Source organism: Neolamprologus brichardi, chromosome 2 (genome assembly GCF_056152115.1).
Source record: "Neolamprologus brichardi isolate AB-2024 chromosome 2, ASM5615211v1, whole genome shotgun sequence".
Taxonomy (NCBI): domain Eukaryota; kingdom Metazoa; phylum Chordata; class Actinopteri; order Cichliformes; family Cichlidae; genus Neolamprologus; species Neolamprologus brichardi.
The window spans coordinates 5,345,868-5,366,052 of NC_142105.1; the positions used below are offsets into that span (position 1 = coordinate 5,345,868).

Here is a 20,185-nt window from a genome sequence, read left to right on the forward strand (position 1 = left end):
GAACAAAGTCGCGGGCTAACATTAATATTTATTGAAAAAAAAAAAATCTTCCTCCAGATATAAGACTGAATCTTTTCTTATGGACTCAAATAAGTTTTGCTGGAAAACTGAATATGGAACAAGCAAAGCTTAATACTAAACAATATATATATATTAGCTGTATAATACCAGTAGGCCAGCTCTAATAGTAATTTGGTATGGCTTTGCGGGCCAAATGTAATTAGGCTGCGGGCCAAATTTGGCCCACGGGCCAGAGTTTGACACCTATGCTTTGGCATGTTCCTAGCAGTGATTTTCTTCCTTTCTGCTCAGTTTTGACCTCCCGTCCACACTGAGACGGCGCTTTCCTCAAGGAAAAAAATGCAGCGTTTTAAAAACGCTCTCGAAAACTCATACATTTCAAAACGCAGCTGTCCCGTCACAGTGTGGACACACAAAAACGCAGACTTTCAAAAAGGATGATGCCTTTTAGTCATGTGATGCAGTCATGTGACCAATTAAACAAAGATAGCGGAGGGCATTTTACAGCAGTTGTTTTTTTTTTTTGCTCTCTATTTTGACTGCCCTGTTAAAGATTAATATCAGTCTGTACATGCTCCAGATAACTTTCCTTCAAATTCTTTAACTCTCAATCGCTTTTGCAACTTTGTACTTTTGTGTTACTCGCAGCAACAACGCCACCTCATCGTTAGTCCATTTAAAAAACTCTGTGCTTTTCCTCAACATTTTGCCGCGACGTTTCAAAGAGCTGGAAAGTAAATAAACGGCAGACAGAAATGAGGCAGGTCGAATCGTCTTGCGTTTCACGCATGCGCAGCACTGGGACGTTTTCGGCCGTTTCAATGTGGACGCACAACTCTGTGAAAAGGACTGAAAACGATGAAAACGCAACTTTCAAATTTATCCAGGCTAGTGTGGACGTAGCCTAAGTATAATATATGTAACTTGATATTGACATAAGCAGTTAATTAGCTCGTTCACTTTTAATTTGTTAAAATGTATTTTTAATGTCATCATAGCCTCTTACAGTAACTGTTTGCAAAGTCATCATTAATAAATGTTAAACCTGACTGCTTTTTATTGCTTCAGAAAAACCAAATTATTATTATTACTAGTAATGTGTGGTTAACACATTCTGACTGGACTGACAGTATAGAGGTTGCAGTAGTGCTAATGCTATTTAAATAGCAATAAATGGTCTAAAATAGTTTGAAGTGTTGCTGAAAATGAAATGTCTTGTACATTTTGATTCCTTACTTTTGTCTTTGTGTAGGCCTTTGCAGGTAACTGTACTGTTATGTGCTTTGTTGGTTGTGAGGCTATGTTAAAACTGTTAACATAACATAAATCTGCAGTTGAGTATGAGTAGGCACTTTAAGTGGTGGTGACATAAATTACAAAATTTGTGTCCTCATTTACTGAATGTGTTTACTTTCACTAGTGTGTTAGTACCAAGGCTACTTACCTACACTGGCAAAAGATCGAGGTTTTGTTTAAAGTTTGCTCTTTGATTGAATCAACCCCGAATATCCATACCTGGCAAATTAAAAATAAAGGTCCACAAATCAGACCTTCTTATTTGATGCTTGAAAGCTGTGGATGAGGAAACTTCTGAAACAAACAACCACCAAATAAACACTGTGAAAGGATTTTAAAGTCTACTGAATGTTGTCAGATAGGACCTTTAAAGTACATTAATACAGTATTTTCTCACTGAACTGGGAAAGAAGCTCTCGAGCTGCTGTCTTTCTCTAGGGTTTCAGTGTTGTCAAACATCTTTAACCCTTTAAAGCCGGTCAGAGCGGGCACGCTCTGTTTTGCGTAACTATTTTTAAAGCCCGGTAGCTCTGCAACCACGTAAGCTAGCGCAATAATTTTTTTCATATGAAATCGGAGGAGTTGTACTTACATCTAATGCCATCGGCTTGTCCTCGGTCACAGTTTCCTTCCACATATAACTTTGCAAAAACTGCATAAAAAGCACTTGCAGCACGTCCGCCATGACCTGCCCGAAACCGGAAGTGATGTCATTTTTGCGGAAATGTAGTTTTTTACCATCAGGGCCTCATGAGCCTATACTGGTGTTTTTAAAAGTTATGTTTGACTTTATGACTTTCTGAGTCGTTTCTGGGATGCTTAGGACTCATATTGCACTGCTGGAAATAGTTTATTTTGATGCATATGCTGCGTTTTTGCAAATTTGCATTATAATATTTATTTTCGTTTTTCCTGCAGTATATAAAAATTGGTGTATTTCAAAAATAAAACTATGAAGACACTCAAAATAAATTTCCTGTGGTGGGAAACTATTTTGTGCAACTTTTTTGTATTTACAGTTTTGAGGGATAAGCCTCTTAAATTTCTCTAACTAGAAATATATGTTAAAAAAACAAAAATAATTTTTCAATTTTTTTGTAGTTTATTGCACTTTTTTGCAATTTATGTAATTACTATGCACTTAATGCAGACATATTATTAAAATCTGGGCTATAATGATTGTATTGATGTATAGCAACTTGAAATGCTCCCAAAAACTGCTCCTCAGCATGTAAAAATATAATATAAGCTCTGGCGGACTTGGTTCTATGGTAGGTCTTAAAGGGTTAAATGATGAAGAAAAAAAAATGTGGATAAAATTTCACATGAAACGGTCATTTTCAGCACTAGCTCCTTGGTGTGGTCACAAACAAAGCGGAGAGCATAACTGCAGGTAGTGTGCTAATTTACCCCTGAGCTAAAGCACAGAAACGCAGCATGCTATTTTGTTTTTGGGAAATTGCCTCATTTGATTTGCACAACTGTGCACGCTTATGCCAGTGTTTCTGGTTGCGTCTGTGTACAGCTGTGTGTTTGCATGTATTTGTATATGCCTGCCAAGCTGTATTAACCTATAAAAAAATGGTCAAGGCTCTCCCTTATAAGAGCTGCGTATTAAACAGCAGAGGATCAGACTGAGCTTTCTCTGCAGGGTTTTAATCAGCCTGCTATACTGAAAACACAAGCTCTTACTAGTCTCTTCATCTCCTCATCTGTTTATAACAGTGGCAATAATAGGTTGCAAAATGAGGGCTCTAAATGTTAATGGGGGAATTAAATTTCGATAGTATCAATATTAAGTTGTATCCCAGAAAACCACATATAGTGTAAAGCATTACAATAGTAAAGAAATTAGTTTTTAAAAAAATGTAAACCACATTTAAAATTGGTCTACAGTGACAATTAATCAAATGTCAGAATAATTTCCAAGACATTTGAGAGACAAGATTTATTTATTTATTTATATATTTTTTAGTTGGAGCTAAAGTTGACTGCTTCAAAAGGACATTTTACATAGAACTGAATCCCAGCTGTCTATTTGTATATTTCTTTCTGTTCAGCAAACATGCAGTCCTGCTGAAGTGACCTTTGTAATGACTTCCACGCTTATAACTTTGCAGGCCCTGCATGGCTGTTGGCAGGCCTGCAGTAACGATTGGATGATAAGGGTGATAGTTTTAAAAAGTACTGCCTTGGGCTGCACACTCATAAAGACACATTCGGTATCACATGAAAACATCGCATCCTGCATCCTGCAAGTCTGAACCTCTCTGGATTTACCATCTGAAGATTAAAGTGCTAAACCCTCGATGGTGGCTGACCTGGCACATTGGCTGGTGAAGAGGGTTAGCATCATCTGGCTGGTCTTTAACCTCTTCCATGTCAGCTCTATAAATAAAACCCTTGACTTTTGACCCTCTGCTGAGTGAAAAATCCAACCGTATGCATTTGCAGGGCATTGTGCATTGCAGACCACAGGGAGCTATCTGCAGAGAGCGTTGGTTGCCTGATAGAGGCAGTGACTAAAGAGCAGCTGGTTTATGGGCTACTTTGGCTGTGTTGTTGTCGGTCCTTTAGCCACTGTGGAGAAGAGCAGAGTTATAACATGCAAAGAGCTGAAGTTCAGGTTTTTTGTGTGTGTGTGTGATACCTCTCCTGTTACAAGTCATCACTGCTGTCACTCCCTTCTGACCCACTTGCCAACCAGGCAGCATTCGAGCGGTATAGTTGAGTTATGCGCTGGTAGGTTTTTTGGAGAACTGCAATGGTGAACATAGTCTAGGTTGAAATCTCCCCCCTGTAGGCAAATATCTACACAAATTAACACAACTACAGTACCATAAAAACAAGCATTATATTATTATATATATATATTTGAAGCCATTAACTTCTGATCCTGTGCAATTTCTGCGTTTTGTTTTGTTTTTGGTTGGACAAATTAAAATTGCCTTGGGACTTTGAATGGACAGTAATTGTAAAAAAGCAGATAATGTTTGTCATAATGAACTGAGGACAGACGACTGAAAATAATTGTTGGCTTTTTCTTTTTTAGTAAATCAATGAATTATTTTTTTGTTTTAATTAGTGTTTTTAAAAATGATTTGCTGAAGCCACTTATTTCTGTCGAGGAGAAAACATTATATTTTATCCAATATATTCCGACAATATTAAAGAAGAACACTTAACAGACTGTGATATTTTAACCCCTGGCTAAGGTTCAGAGGGAGCAGCTGTCGGAAAGTTGCCCTCGCAGGCAGCTCCTGTTCCATGTGACAGCGTGAAGCTGCTTTCCTTCATAAACGGCGTCATGGGAAGGTGGATGAAGGAAAACTCTGGGAGAAAGAGCTGAAAAACTCATCCCAGCGACCAGTCAGCTTATATAATTATTCATCCCAGTAAATTCTGTTCAGCTTGTGTGGCAGTGACATGGAGACGTTAGTCATTTGCTAAGTATCTGGTAGAGCTGCTTTTTAATGACAGGAAAATGACAGATGGATGTTTATTTTTAGAATAAGATTTTTTCTTTTTTTCTTTTTTTCTTTTTTTTTTGTTATATCCTGTCTTGAAAGGAAATATTTTGGAGTTATGCAAAAAAAGTAGTTTGGTCAGAAGTTTTAAGTGCTGGACATTAACCAATAGACCTTTTTTTTTTCTTCTTCTTCTTTTTTTTTTAAATTTTGTGTTTGTTGGACAGTTGAAAACTTTGAATACTTTGTTTCAAAACATCAACACAACATTGTGAGACTGCCAGTCTCCCGAGTCCATGGTGAAAGCAGCATGACAAGTTAAAATAGTCAGTTGCTTATATGTCCCTCAATGCGAGTGTAGAAACACTTCTAGTGTTTTGAAAGTCCTGATTGTTTGTTTGTGTGTGTGTTTTAATAATATGTGCAATAATATATATAGAAAATTGGCCTTTTATGTATTTATTTTACAATATTCTGTTGCATAGAAAGACTTGCATTCGCAGTTAATTTAATGAAAGTCAAAAACTACACTTGCAGAAATGTAAAGACTTTTTTTGACGACTGTAATGTGTGTTATAAAGTCAGACCATCTAATAAAAGACACAAATCTTGACAATGGCAATAATGACAATCCATATTATACAACGCTATATATGGTCTCTGAAATCTAGACTTGTACCATACATGAAGCAGACTGTTGAAACTGTGACTGCAGTCTTCGTTTTAGAAGTCATTACTGAAATGTTGGTGTGGACTTTGGGCTCAGTAACTCTTTTATAAAAAAATCTGTAGCACACTAGGAAAACGGGAAAACCCCCCAAACCATAATGTTCAGAACAGTTAAACCGTGAATTTTTGAGCCTGTAAAATATTTTTTCTAAGAGCCAACTATGATTCCCTTTACTATTTTCAAAAGGCAATTATTCTTGAATGAAACAGTTTGTAAAAGTCAAACCTAATTTTGTGAAAGTCTTTGTCATAAAATTGTCCCCATTTTCCCCCTGCTGCTGCCTCCATGGCGATCAACCAGATCCCCCACTGTTAAAGGTTTCCCTGTGAGGGTTTTGGTGGATGATGCTTAGCATTTGACTACCGCTTCCAGTACTCATGACCCAGTTCAGTCAAGCTGTCGCTCCACATAAGAGTCTTCTATCTCCTACTTTTTTGGTCTTGTATCTTCTCCTCCTACTCCTCAGCCGTGTGAGGTGCTTCCCTCGCTTCCCTCCCTACATGCCAGCAATTAATAATTGAACATTTCATTTCGTGTCGTATCCAAATGCAAAGAAGAACCATATAAAGGACTGAACGAGTCTGCAGGGAACCAGATGGAGATCAGTGGAGAAAAGGGGGAAAAAAGAGAAGGGATGATTGTGGAGGGAGAATTTGCTGTGTGTCAGTAGGGTGTGCTGTCTGCAGCCTCATTAGTTGTGCAAGGAAAATGTGGAGAGGAGGAAGGAGGGGCAAGACTTTGTTCCCTTTGATTAAAAGGGGAAAAAACTCAGTCAGCACAGTGATGGTGGGTGTGGATATACGTTTCTGTGAAGAAGATGATGTATAATAAGGGCACCCATCTTTTACCTTTCTGTTAGTAAAAACCAGTCCCACCTTGCAGATGTATGACTGGTTATTAATTTCTATTATCTTGCCAATTAAAACGTCTCACTTGAACCAGGTTTATGCTCAGAAATAATAACTCAAGCTGATGTCTTATTAACACCAGAGAAACTTCAAGTACAAGATTTGATTTCTGCAGACGTTCAGCTTCTGTGAGACGGTGACGTTTCAAAGTACAGACTGGTGGAGGCGGGCGTCATATAGAGAAGCATTTATTTTAGCCTGCTGTTAAGATCATTTTGTGCATTCATAGCAAAGAGAATTAAGTTTTTTGCCTTTTAATGAAGCATAAACTCCAGTGTCACTTAAATCTGTGCTTATATGGGATTATTAGGTTTCTTAAAATGTTATTTGATAAACTGCACAAAACGCAAGAGGTAGATCTTACACTCTACAGGCCACAGTTAATATGTTAAAGTTCATGACAACCCAGCTAGGAAAAAGACTGAACAAGTAGGGCTTCTAGCACAAGCAGCAATAAACCTATCAAGTTTATTGGAGTAAATTGGATGAAAAACTAGAACAACTTTGATGTCTACATTAAATGTGAAGCTGCTGTCAGCAGCCTGTGGGCTTTCTTTGCATAATTTCACCTGCTAAGAGCTGGAAAAATGTATATAATATTTCGTATTTGTTCCAGTTTTGTTTCTAATCAGATATAACGCATTAACTGTACTTTAAATGCAGTGCTACACTACATGGCTTAACATGCAAAACCTTAACTAGTCATAAATAGTTGGAATTGCATTTTTTTTTTGGGGGGGGGGGGGGGTTCAACCAGCTTTAAATTGTGTAATTTTCAGCTCAATTTGGAAACATTAACTAACATCCATCCATCTTCTTCCGCTTTATCCGGGGCGCGGGGGCAGCAGCCTACGCAGAGAAGCCAGACCTCTCCCCAGCCATCTCCTCCAGCTTATCCGGGGGAACACTAAGGCGTTCCCAGGCCAGCCGAGAGATATTAACTTACAAAGTAACCATAACTGCTATGGTGACATTAAGTTATGGTAGCATAAATTACAGCAGTTTACAAGTACTGGAAGGTTGTAATCGGAAGGTAGCCGGTTCGAGCCCCGGCTCCGACAGTCTCGGTCGTTGTGTCCTTGGGTAAGACACTTCACCCGTTGCCTACTGGTGGTGGTCAGAGGGCCCGGTGGCGCCAGTGTCCGGCAGCCTCGCCTCTGTCAGTACGCCCCAGGGCGGCTATGGCTACACTGTAGCTTGCCATCACCAGTGTGTGAATGGGTGGATGATTGTGTATAGTGTAAAGCGCTTTGGGGTCCTTAGGACCAAGTAAAGCGCTATACAAATACAGACCATTTACCATTTACTGGCATGTTTATTTTTGCCTGTAACTGCTAGGACTTCATGATTCATGTCAGATTTCCCATACTGCTGAAGGTTGGTATCAGTGTTACATGTGACGGGAATATTTCCTTCTCTGGATTTTTGCTTCTTCTTTACTGTCAGAGGTGCGTTTCCCAACACGTCTGATTGACAAGGCCGTCAGGGATGGCTTTTTTTTTTTTTTAGGACTTACAAAGCAGTCGAAAGTTTCACTGATCACTGTTGTAATTACCTGAAAAATGCAGCACAGTGTCTCCAGTATAATCTGTTTTGATATAAGCTTATACTTAATTAAATCCAGTAACACATAACTCACAATTTATGGTGGTACAGCAGCATTTTGCTTCCTTATACTTGATCTCACCAGCACAGCAGTTATATATGTTGACTCCCCTTGAAGCGCTCTGCATTGAATTGATTGCGTATAGATGAAAGCAAGCATTATTATTATTTCTGATTATTGTTCTTTCTTTCTTTGTTTACATTCTCATTAGGTTAATATGTATGTGTCTTTGATAATCCTGCATGTACCACTGATAGAGGTTCAGCCTTTTGAGATTATCTCAGCGCAATCCCTGCGGTATCTGTGAAGACCCAAGGATAAGCGAGATGATTACAGAGACAAAACTGATGAATTTTAAAATCTGAGGATAGCAGCGTAGTTTATTAACACATACGTACCGAATGTGATTTCTGAAAATTATATTTAGTGAGTTGTTTATCTGTAGGCAAATTCTCCTCAGTGGAGTCTTTTGATGTTCCTTAATAAGGCCTGTGGTTCACATGAACTGCCACACAATCCTTAAAGCTGAAAAAAGTGCCCAGTCTTGATGTTTAGTGTTGTTGTTTTTTTTACCCGTCATTTTTGCTGGAAAATGACATGACAATCAGCTGCATCATCCAGAGGTCAGTGTGAGTTTATTTCAGAGGCCCATTTTCCTGTTTGTGTGGGGACAGAAATGAGTCTTCGGTTCATTCACAGTTCTCTCTCTCCCTTCCTTTCAGTTTCTCGCTTTTTTACATTTTTTTGTAATTTTATTAATCATTTGGCGCAGCGAGCAGTCTTGCATCACTGATGCATTAAGCCACAGTACCTGCACAGAAAATGGTGATAAGTAAACTGACACAGCAAATAATCTCCATCAATATATTGATTTGTACATAAACATTTTCAATTTTCTGTCGTAGAGGGTAAAAGCAGGGAGTGTTCTGCCTTGTGGGCATTCACAAAGATAGCTGCAGACTCCACAGATGACTACTTGTTCTTATTATACTACTTTGTAGTCTACCTGGAGGATCTTTGTGCTTTTGGTGGCCTTGTAGTGTAGTTGTTGTGCATACAAGTCTGCAGAGAGCCTTGTACACCCACTGATGATGAAATCCATGCCCCACGGTGACCCTTTCATGTAGTGGCATAGATTAAGCAGGGACCCCTTTTGGGAATTTCTGTCAAGAATTGTTTTTTCTTTTTATTATCCACAGCAACAAATCAAATGAAATATTTGACCTTACTTGCAAATCTGTTTTTGATAACCAGAAAAGCTGTGATGCATTAGGATGCCTGGCGGTGTCTTACGATGCCAGTAGGATGTTGATTTGCTGACCCTTTGGATCCTGTTTGTTTTACGCATCCTGCAAATAATAATTTTTTTCATCAGTTATAGGCTCATCTATCCAAATCTACAAAAATTCTCATTTTGTTCATCAACCTTAGTTATATTTTTGGCTGCTTCGTGTCAAAATATCACCATTAATACATTCTGAACTGATGTATCTCTTTCTGTCTTTCAGCCCTGATGACATAGGAAGCTGCTGGTACATCCTGTTGTCTGGCTCAGTTTTCATCAAAGAATCCATGTTCCTGCCCAGAAGCAGGTAAGATCATCGGCCATTTTGAATGCTGTTTGAAGGCGTGATTTTTGGCAGTAACATGCAAGCATCCGCTTCCCTTCCAATCCAGTTTAAAATGAAGAAACGAATGTCTCTCTCACCAAGATTTGTTTCCTGTCTTATCAGCTTCTTGTTAACTTTTATTAAAATTGGCTTGTAAAAATGTTGCACAGCAGCAAATGTTTGCATGCAGTTATGTGATTTCACTAAAGAAAATTGTAACTTTATCAGTTTCTTTGGTTTCAAAAATAGATTGTACCTATGTTTTTGGCATAACTATTTAATTTTAATTTATTTTTTTTAAATCAGTTATTTAATGCAGATGGTCATTTTAACATTTACCTTTGCAAATTGGTTAATTCTCACGTACAAGAATGTTGCTGGGACATCAACATGACTTCTCTGCAGTTCAAGAGAAATACATTAGGTGACTAGGTCAAGAATAAAATGCATGTCATTAAAAATTGTAAACAGTTTTTATTAAAATACATTTTTACACTCTGAAATTCTCAAACTATATCACCAACACTGCAAAAAGGTGAATGTACATCTGTCCATTCCTAATACACTTATCCAATTAAGGGTTACATAGAGGGGAAGCTAGAGCCTATCCCAGCTTTCATAAGGTAAAACGCAGGATACATAGGCATGGTTTGAAGCTGTGTAAAACCACATTATAGTAGCTGTAACACTTGTACTTTGCAAGTAGAGACACCTTGACTAAATTGTATGAATTCCTCATCATAATTAAAAGATTAGCATAAGTCATGTCCTTTTAAAGCTTTCGACCTGTATCACAGTAGGCTCAATAACCTTGGGTAGAAAGCGTTATCATCATCACCATTTTAGCACAGTTGAAAAGCTCAAGTAACACGAACCATTTCATTAGTCTATCTCTTGGATAATTCCTGCTTTTTCTGATTTAACCATATTGCATATTATTTTAGTTTTTGAGTGAGGCTTGAAAATAATTATTTATGGCACCTTCAGAGGACTTAAGACTCATGCTCCCCTCTCACAGCAGTGTTCACCACCTCTGAAGCCAAGACTCAAATGTTAAAAAGCTGCGATTTCACAAGTGGATCTGTTACATGAGATATCCCTGTAGGCGTCTTGAAAACAATGATCTTTTTATCCATTATGCTTGCATAACACACCTACGGCCACTCTGATCTCGAGGCCGTCACTTTAGGCCGTGGAGCAGAACTGTTCCGGCTGTACAGCGGGAGTCCACTGAGGTCGTTCTTTGGGTTTGTACGAACGTGGGAGGCATTTAAAGCGGAAGAGCTGATCGGATATGTGCCAAAAAGCTAGCCTCCTCTTAAATATAACCTTTTCAGTTTTACGAAGGTGAAAGAGTGTGTGTGTGTGTGTGTGTGTGTGCCGAAGGGGGATCTGAAGGTACTGGCAGATTAAAGTTAATGCTTGACCGCAGTCACAGGGGAGAAGAAGGCCCTGAAAGTGTTTACTAAGCATATGTTGCAAAGGAGCTTGTGGAGGGTGGATCCGCTGTGCTGTGGGAGACTGTATGGGGTTGATAATTAGCTCAGATGTTCAGAATAAAGCCAACTGCTTTATTCAGGACTGTCACATTTATGTTTTCTGTGCTAAATTATGCATATGAAGCACCAACTGCACGTTGAGCGGTTTTAGTTTCTGCGAGAACGTGCTTCAGTGCCACTAGTTGAGATTCATGTGAGCAACTAGATGAAAAGAAGGCAATCTGGCAATAGTCGTATGGGAATATTACATTGTACTGAGCACGCAACATACAGCTGTTCATTCACCACAGCGCTGACTTTTGTAGACATGCTGGGTGTGTAGAATGCAAAAGTCTGAATTAGTTGGATCAAACTTGACGAGCTTCTTAGAACGAAGTCTTTGTGATGTCTGATTGAGCTTATGTAACAACAGAGCAGGTAAATGTCTGTGAGCTTCTTTTATCATTTTACCCTCCACACTCTTCCAAGTTTAATCCAAGGGTAACATTTCCATCGGTGAGAAAGCAGAATGACCCCTAGTGTTTTGTTGGTCAACAGCATATTAAACATGTCAAAGGTAGGCTCAGGCTACTTTAAACAAAAACTTTCAGATGCTGGTTTCTCTTTCCTCTATACAAATATGGATATCGTAAGGCCTCACTCACACCGTCCTAGAGACTGGCCAGCAATCTCCTAGCAACCACAGGTACCTAAGTTTCTACAGTTTGCCTGGATGATGTTGACTTGTTATCTAATAACAAAAAATACACTCCGACTATTCGCCAACTGACTGTAAAACTAAGAAATCACAAGCTGTGGTCATCAGCCTTCAAACTAAAAGTAGCTGCTTTTGAAACGGATATTTTGCAGGAGTAATGTGACGCTTTAATTCTGAAAGCAAACCTTCTACTTTTCTGCTTTTTGCACTTTTTCCAAGTTTTGCTGTTGGAAGTCAGTGTCTTCCATGTAACTGCAGCAATCCACTATCCCAGCGGTCCCCAACCTTTTTTGCGCCACGGACCGGTTTATGCCCGACAACATTTTTCACAGACCGGCCTTTAATGTGTCGCGGATAAATACAACAAAATAAAACTAGTACCGGTACCGAAAAAAAAAGAAGATTTATTCATAACACACGTGAAAAGACCCAGGAAAACAGAGTTAACGATAAAAACGATAACAAAATAACGCTGAAAACCGATAAAAACCCTGAAAACCATACATTTCACACCTGAGCCTCAACTCTCCCGGCCCGGTACTAAACGACTTATGGACCGGTACCGGTCTGAGGCCCGGGGGTTGTGGCCCGCTGCACTAACCAACAGAACGCTGACAAAGAGGTTTTTGATGCAGTCTTCTCTTTGCAACAACAACAGCAACTTCACCAGCAACCACTCACCACTAGTCAGGAAATACATCTTTCGCTAATGACTGGTGGTTACCAGGAAGGCAGCAACCAATCTGTAGGCCTGACTGAGGCTTAATGTGTTTCTCTGGGACACAGTTGTGGATGTGGCACCCAATCAAAATAAAAGGTTTAAAGGGATTGCAGCTGACACCATTTGTTTCAGATAGTGGGCCTACATCAAGACCCAGAGTTAGACAAACATGAATTATATAAAGTTACCTACCTGACTAACACAGGTTCTTAGTGAAACGGCACATACACTGTGTTGAAAACAGTTATACAAAAGGAGCCAGTTCATGCCAACAATGAAGTAGAGAAAAATATGCATTGTTAAATTTACCAAGGTACTTTACTATTGCACTGGCTGATTAAATTATGGCCAACTGTCATTGGTTGTTGTAGTTTTTTATATTCATACACTAATTTCATTAATGAAATTGTTGTATTAGCCCCTTAGTATATTGTAAGCCACTTGGCTCTATTTAAAAGAAAGAACAAAAAAACGTGTTTTAGGGGAAATGAAGCAGAACTTATTTCCTCAGTGACAATCAGACATTTTCAAAATGACACATTCAATGGCACATTCTAAGTCAACGTTTCAAGGACTCCTGGGTCATGAAACTCACTCAGGTTTTGAATGACAGTCTGCATTTTCAGTTCAAGAATGAAAAGGAGAAGAAGAAGACTTTTTCTTGACAGCGGCGTTGTGGCTGTATTCCTGTAACAGTGCTAGAGAAACTGTACAATCATTTAATGTGATGCAAAGCTGTAAACCTAACTGAAATCTTCCTGTTTTCCTGGTAGAAAGAGTGACTGTCATAGTTTCTGTATTAAAGCATTTGTTTGTCTTATCATCTTATTATGAACATTTGTTTTTTTTTTTTCTTTTCTTTTCTTTTCTTTTACATGGATTTTTCTCATTAACCGTTTCCTATAGGGGCAAAATGCTGGGTGGTAGGAAAAGACACACTGCCTCACCTAGTCTATAAAGAGGACAAATGGTGAAGGTAAAATGGCTCTGAGGGGAAATTGGTTGTGGCACGAGTAACTGAATGGAGTCCAGTGGGACTTCCTGAAGCTTTTAAAGATGTGGTGGAATTGGGTTTCAGACAGGCCCTACCCAGAAATGGCTGTTCATATCTACACTAGCAGCAAGGTTGAAAACCTGATACGTCTCCATCATTCTCTCAGTGCTTCTCTCGCTCTCTTACTGCCAGTAGCTGTAGTGACATCTGATCCAGGGGGGAGATGAATGGCTCAGTCATTAATTGTAGAAGCTGGAACTGTATGCCGTAAACCCAAAATCAAATATCACCTAAATAGATACATGTTTAGTCACGGTACGCTAAGGCTAACTTTAGCATACCGTGACCAAAGTGCACTACTGGTGATTTAGTCAGTTTTAAAAGTGACAGTCAGCCATGTATAATTTGTTATGATTCTGCAGAAATTGTAACTCATATTTCACATAAAAAAAAAAAGTATTGGCATTTATAGAGTACTTGAGCCTTGGTGACCACCACAGCTTTAAACTGAGTGCAGCTTGTGTTATGTTCAGTGTTTCTATCGTAGAAATTCACATAATGCATTGAGGCAGTTTGGGATACAGTATCCTCTGGCCTAAGGTTTTAGACCACCAACTTTCCAATCAATGGACATCCTCAAAAACAGGACAGAGGAAAAAGCAGCATTTATAATTCAAGCGTGTGCTCAGGGGGTGATCTGCTAAAACTTGGCTTGTATCTACCAGTATAGTGTTTTTACATGATGTAAGACGGTTATACAAAAAGCACTCATTTTATCGCAGAGCATCATGTACAAAATGTTAGTGTGTTATTGTGTTACTATTTTTAGCATCTTTTTACAAAATTCAGAACACAGAGTGGTCATTATAAGTTAACACCCAGGTAGACTGCTTCCTCTGACTTCAAGCAGGCTGAGTAGTGAGGACTGGTCTTGCTGAGATTAAATCTAGGGATTGCTTCCTTTTTAAAATTGCAGAGAAAGTCCTGACAAAGAGACAGGAAGGCATTTCAGTTTAACTGACTGTTTACTTGTTTACTTTCATTTTTAGTTGCCACTTATTTCTTTTTTACACACCGTCTGTTTAGGTTAAGATACCAAAGCTACTTGGCTCGGGTTATAAGATAATGGTTTGATTAGAAATCTACACTTTCACATTGTTAGCCACATGCAGGCTACCAGGGTGATGACTACATTGCAGATTTAAAATGTGCTTTCAGTGCATGACTGATGAGATCGGATGATAACTGCCTACCGAGCCTGTTAGCAGCCACAGGATGGTGCTTCCTAGTGAGATCTATGGAAGTGATTACAACTGATAATGACCATTTAATGGGATGAAAACATTTGGAACGGGTGATCTGTTGTGACAGTTGTCTTCCACTATATCACTCTGCACAGAATAACACTTTTTTTTTGTAGCTGCCATTTTTCAGATGTTACACATCTATTGGTTGGGCCATTATTGAGATGGTTGTGTTTTAAGCGAGTGTCTTTAAGAGCTTTTCGAGAGCTTTTCAACTACTGAGCTGTTAATGGTTTCAGGGATGAATTTTCCTTTAAGATGTGCCAAATCTGCAACTTTCAAATGTTAACAACAGGCTAAAGACAAGGATATGCACAATCATTATTTTCACATGTACTCTGCATTCAACACTAAACTATTTTTAGCCATAGTTTCTAGTAACTGCATGGAACTGTGGACTTCCACCCTGAAACACCCTTTAGTAAACCCAGACTGATTTTACTTCCCTTCCTCCACGGTGCTGTGTGCATTCATTTTCAACATCCTGCTATCAAGCTTCTTTCGTTCATCCACTTCCAAACTGTTTTCTCATCATCAGTCACTCCTTACACTGGGTAAACCAAAACCACAACTCATAACATAATCATCCCATATGGGAAAATTTTTTGGTAACAGAGGAATGTTTGCATCATCACATCTTGTGAACTGCTGGGGAAAAAAAGGCCGGTACCGATAAGACTGTTTCGTGACAGGCAGACTCATCTGTGACTGTAGATGACAAAATAATCCAGTGATGATTTATTCTCTTGTTGCACAATACAGATGTTTCTCAACGCCTCTGATGTTCGTTTCCATTCTGTGGAACAGTTGCTGGCTGAACAGGAGATTTTTTTTTTTGTTTGTTTTTTAATTTTAATTGAAATCTTAGGTGCTCATCCATCTGATACAATTTTAATGGTGGTTGTTGTTGACAACCAATTAAGTCTTGTTTTCTCATTTTAGAGCAATAGTATGTTTTAAAATAAATATTTCTAGGTCCTGCCAGCGACGGGCCACAGACTGTGAAACAGTACTGTTGGTTTGTTTTGACATGAAATTTTGACTTTGTGCTGAATATTTTTTGTCCTCAGTTTTTTCTTTTCTTTTTCTCACGAGTTGTTCTTAGATACAACTCACACAGTCATGTGAACAGGACTCCTCCACAAAATAACACTTATCATATCATTGGGCTTATCTTGCCTTTGGCTTGGAGGTTTTATTTTTCATTATTTTATTTTATTTTTTTGTTCAAATTGAAAGTCTGCTCTGAATCCAGGGACATGTAGTCTGACTATTAACCTGGCATCAATCATGCGATAAATAAATAAAACCCCATCAAGCTGCACCATGGAAAGTTTAGATTTATAAATTGAAAACATCTCCCCATATCCTGGGTCCTCTTTTTCCTCAAATTTCTAAGCTGCATTTAAAAAAAAAAGACGTCATTTCCTGCTGGAAATGACGTTTACTCAACAACCCTCAGGTTAAACATTGATCACTTGCTATGAAGTCTGTTTGTGCTACCAGAATGTTTATTATCTTGCTAGTGAAGGTGTGTGTGTGTGTGTGTGTTTTCTTTTTTCTAGCATATTGATACTACAGAACGCTCAAGGTTAGAGTTGGGGATTGATAAGAATTAGAAATTCAGATTCCATTATCAATATCACTTAACAATTCAATTCCCTTATTGATTCACATTAGCTCCACTTTGAGAGTCACCACCATCTCTAAGCAGCATATGAAAGTCATTACATTCATATAAATTCATTTCATGCTGAGTTGTCACATGTTTGTGCATGTTGGAGGTATTTCCCCTCTTTGTTGTGATCACCGTTGGGGTCATTACTGAAAAAAGTCATTATTACACATATTACAGAGAACACTTTTCTTAAAAGTAACGCAGTACGTTACTTAATTACACCCGGGAGAAAGACATTTGTTACACTACTCGTTAAGTTACTTTGATGTTACGGTCTCATAATTACCAGTTAAGAATATAAACCTCCAGCCCCACACACCAACACAAATCCCTATTCTAATGAAGACGCATGCGATCTATCTCTTAGTATTTATGTATGAAGACAAAGCCGACAACACAAATAAAAGATGGAAACCAGCACAAAGAGACTTTAAAGTTTCAGCAGCGGCTTCACCGCAAATGACTGCTCACTTTATCACGGTACTGGGCTGGGGTCAGCATTTACTCAAATTCAACACCACTCTGGGCTCTTGGCTAGCTTAGCGTTATGTCTGTGCCGGTGCTTGCAAAGAGCCTAAGTTGCATTAACAGTATGATGCAGTTGTTTCGTCCTGGAGCAGTATCCATCGTGCTCCCAATCTTTGTGCAGTAAAATAAAAGTAATGTCCATATCCACGCTGTAAACTGCACCACTGTTTTCCTCCTCCGATCCAGCTGATCGTAGCGAGAGTGCATGAACTGATGAACGGGATCGATAGGCAGACTGACCAAGCAACTGGACTACTCTGAACTGGTTCTTGATTCCCATCCCTAACCAGGGTTAATCCAGAATTCATCTGGATAAGATTAAATCTTTTTTTTATAGTAGTCTCAGGTCCTGTGATTGTAAACCAGGACCATATCATCAGACCTCCTCCTCCATGCTCAACAGTTGGTGTGAGTTGTTTGTCCTGCCACATTTAGTTTTTGCCATACATGGCGCTTTGTATTATGACCAAACATCCCCGCTTTGGTCTCATCTATCCAGTCGACCAAACCTAAGCTGTGCTACTTTTTTAAGAGGGACAAATATTTCTCCTGCCCTTCATATATACCATATAAGCCATCGTAATGTTTTTTTTGTTGTGGGTGGTTGGTTGGTTGGTTGGTTGGTTTGGTTTGTCATGGATTTTAACATGCTAACACAGGGCTGTAGTTTGAGATGTAATTCTTGGGTCTTTGGTGTATTCTCTGAGCATTGCATGGTCTTGCCTCGGGATGAGCTCTGGAGTTATTGCAGGTTATATGTGAGCTAAGGAAATTTTAAATTGCATGACACCGAACATATTTCCAGTTCTTTGTTGGAAATGCCAGCTTTAGGTGTTTAAAATTTTAAATGCGATGATGCCGCTTATCTGAAAACGCAGTAAAATGATCATTCCAGCTTAAAGCTGAGGAAAAATGTTAAAAATGTTTAGAAGCTAACAATCAAGCTTTTGAACCACAGGACACAACTAGACATTGAGGCAACTTGTGAGTTGGTCTTATATTTTTCATGTCTAAAATAAATCTAAGCACTGTAATTAGAATATTTGAGTTCAGTTGACTTACTTCATTGAGTAACTTCTACAAGCGGTGTACTTTGCGCTGTTTACACGTGCACATGGGAACATACAGTCCAGCCTCTCACTCACTCGGGGAACAGGAAGCGAGTCGTACGCTGGAATGCGGCCGTATTCAGCTCACCACATTACACAGCGAGAGAGAGAGACAGATAGACAGAGAGAGAAAGGGGGCAGGGCCATTGGACAGAAGCTGATCTACACTTTGAGCCACACGCTCCCATTCTCATACACAAATCTCCGACAGCAGTGCCGGTTTGTGTCCAGGACAATATGCCGCAGTTACACCGAAGTCTCGGGACTTGGAACATGTTTGCTTGGCTTACTCTGAACTAACAAGAAGGGATATTTCAGAAGGAGGGGTTCATCTTATCAGGTGGCTGTGTCACTCTAGGAGCAGATTGGCGTGTCGGGGGTGAGTCATCAAAGTACAGCTGCATGGAACTCTTACCTAGAAACACACGAGCGTACCGCTTACTGAAGTTCTGCCTAGAAACTCCTTTGTTTTTGGTTGTAATTTAAAAATCTGACTCGTCTCCAAGCCGGGAGCTGGTTGCAGTAAAACCTTCAAGTCTGGAATGTGAAGTATGACTTTGATGTTATTTTGGATTTGTCAGTGTGAGGAGTGTGCTGCCAGCAAAAGGGGTGTGTGCTCTTTTGGGGTATATAGAGGAGGGGGTTAGACACAACTTTTGGCAACTTTGAAACCAAAACAAAGATGGAGCCCCTGCTGTGGTGAGAACATGTTAGAAATGAGTGATAGATGCAGTGATGACTGATGAATGTGTTTGGAAAAGTTGCAAGCGGCTAGCGTAGTCGCTCTTTCTCTACGCTCGTGTCTCCGGTGCCCTTTTTCTCTTTGCCTTTTACAATGTCAGTGAAGCTGTATTTTGGGAAGCAAAAGTCACGAGTCAGTTACACATTCTTGGATGCGTTGTCAGCGCCTATTTCAGACGTGCCGGGGCAAAGGTTTGGAATATGCATGTGGTGTGGACCACGCTGTTACTCCAAGGAATTCTGTTTATCTTTGCAAGGTGAGGTTGGATCATCAAACTCGGCTCTGACAGGATGTTGGTAAAGGCTTCAAAGCCTGGATGCGGTTTTCATTCACTTTAGCAGTTGTAGCCAAAGATCCATCTGACCTCCCACTCCCTCCTTCTCTGTGCTGGCTCAGAAGTCTTGCATATCTGAGGAGTTTAATCTTTGTCCTTCTTAAGGGTCTGGTGGGTTAAAAAGGCCAGTGTGCCCTCTTACCCCCCCCCACTCCCTTCAGCTCAGACCAGGGCTACAGATTAAGGGTTGCATTGGTTCACACAGGCAGCAGAGTGGATCCGAGGCTAAGGCGGTGGGCTGCCGGGCTGGTAGAATGAGAAGCTGGTGATGCATGTGGAATGACATTCCAGACGCCCAGGCTTGTTGTATAACGGAGGGGAATGCAAGGCTGCCGAGGCAGGGGAGATGTCAGACAGTCGACTGAGAGCTTCAGGGTTTAATTTGAAGTTGAGATGTTGGCTGCCCGTCAAATGACAGCATAGAAGCAAAAATGGGGATGTTCTCTTCACCATCAATTTCTTTTTCTTTGTTTTGTTTTGTTTCACATAGACTTCAGCTGTAGTAAAATTCTTGGCTGATGTGGTTTTGAAATAACAATATTTGCTTTTGCTTGTATGGTTTTCATCATTCCTTCTTTTGGGCAATGAATTTTTAACTTGAACTTTACATGAACTTATCTCTCAGGTATTTTAAAACCCACCAAGGGTGTTTATTTTTTGTACTGGAAGGTTGACCGGGGATGGCTTCAGTATCACTCAGCTCTCCACACTCACTGTCTTCATTAAAAATAAATGACTAAACTATTTCGAAGTCTCTTAGAGGTAATCTCTTGCTTATTTAAGAAGCTTTATGCTTTGTGAGAATGTAAATGACTGAATTTCAATATGTGTTATTAATCATATGTGTCACAAAATAGGACATCATTTGCTATAGATGCATTCTCACACTTATTTGCTATGAATTCACTGTGAGACACATTTGGACTGCACACAGACATTGT

The 20,185-nt window shown here is 39.4% G+C and overlaps 1 protein-coding gene across 7 annotated transcripts in view; it reads left to right on the forward strand.

Moving 5' to 3' along the window:
* The window catches only part of rapgef2b (Rap guanine nucleotide exchange factor 2b), a 108,308-nt gene that overhangs the window by 32,127 nt on the left and 55,996 nt on the right, over positions 1-20,185 (forward strand). For 6 of the 7 annotated variants that reach the window (XM_087846481.1, XM_087846504.1, XM_087846513.1 and 3 more), the window contains exon 4: positions 9,537-9,620. In XM_087846481.1, coding sequence (XP_087702607.1) covers positions 9,537-9,620 — 84 coding nt within the window. Of the gene's footprint in view, positions 1-9,536; positions 9,621-18,265; positions 18,548-20,185 lie in introns of those variants that run through there. The other variant, XM_087846530.1, reaches the window with a different exon arrangement.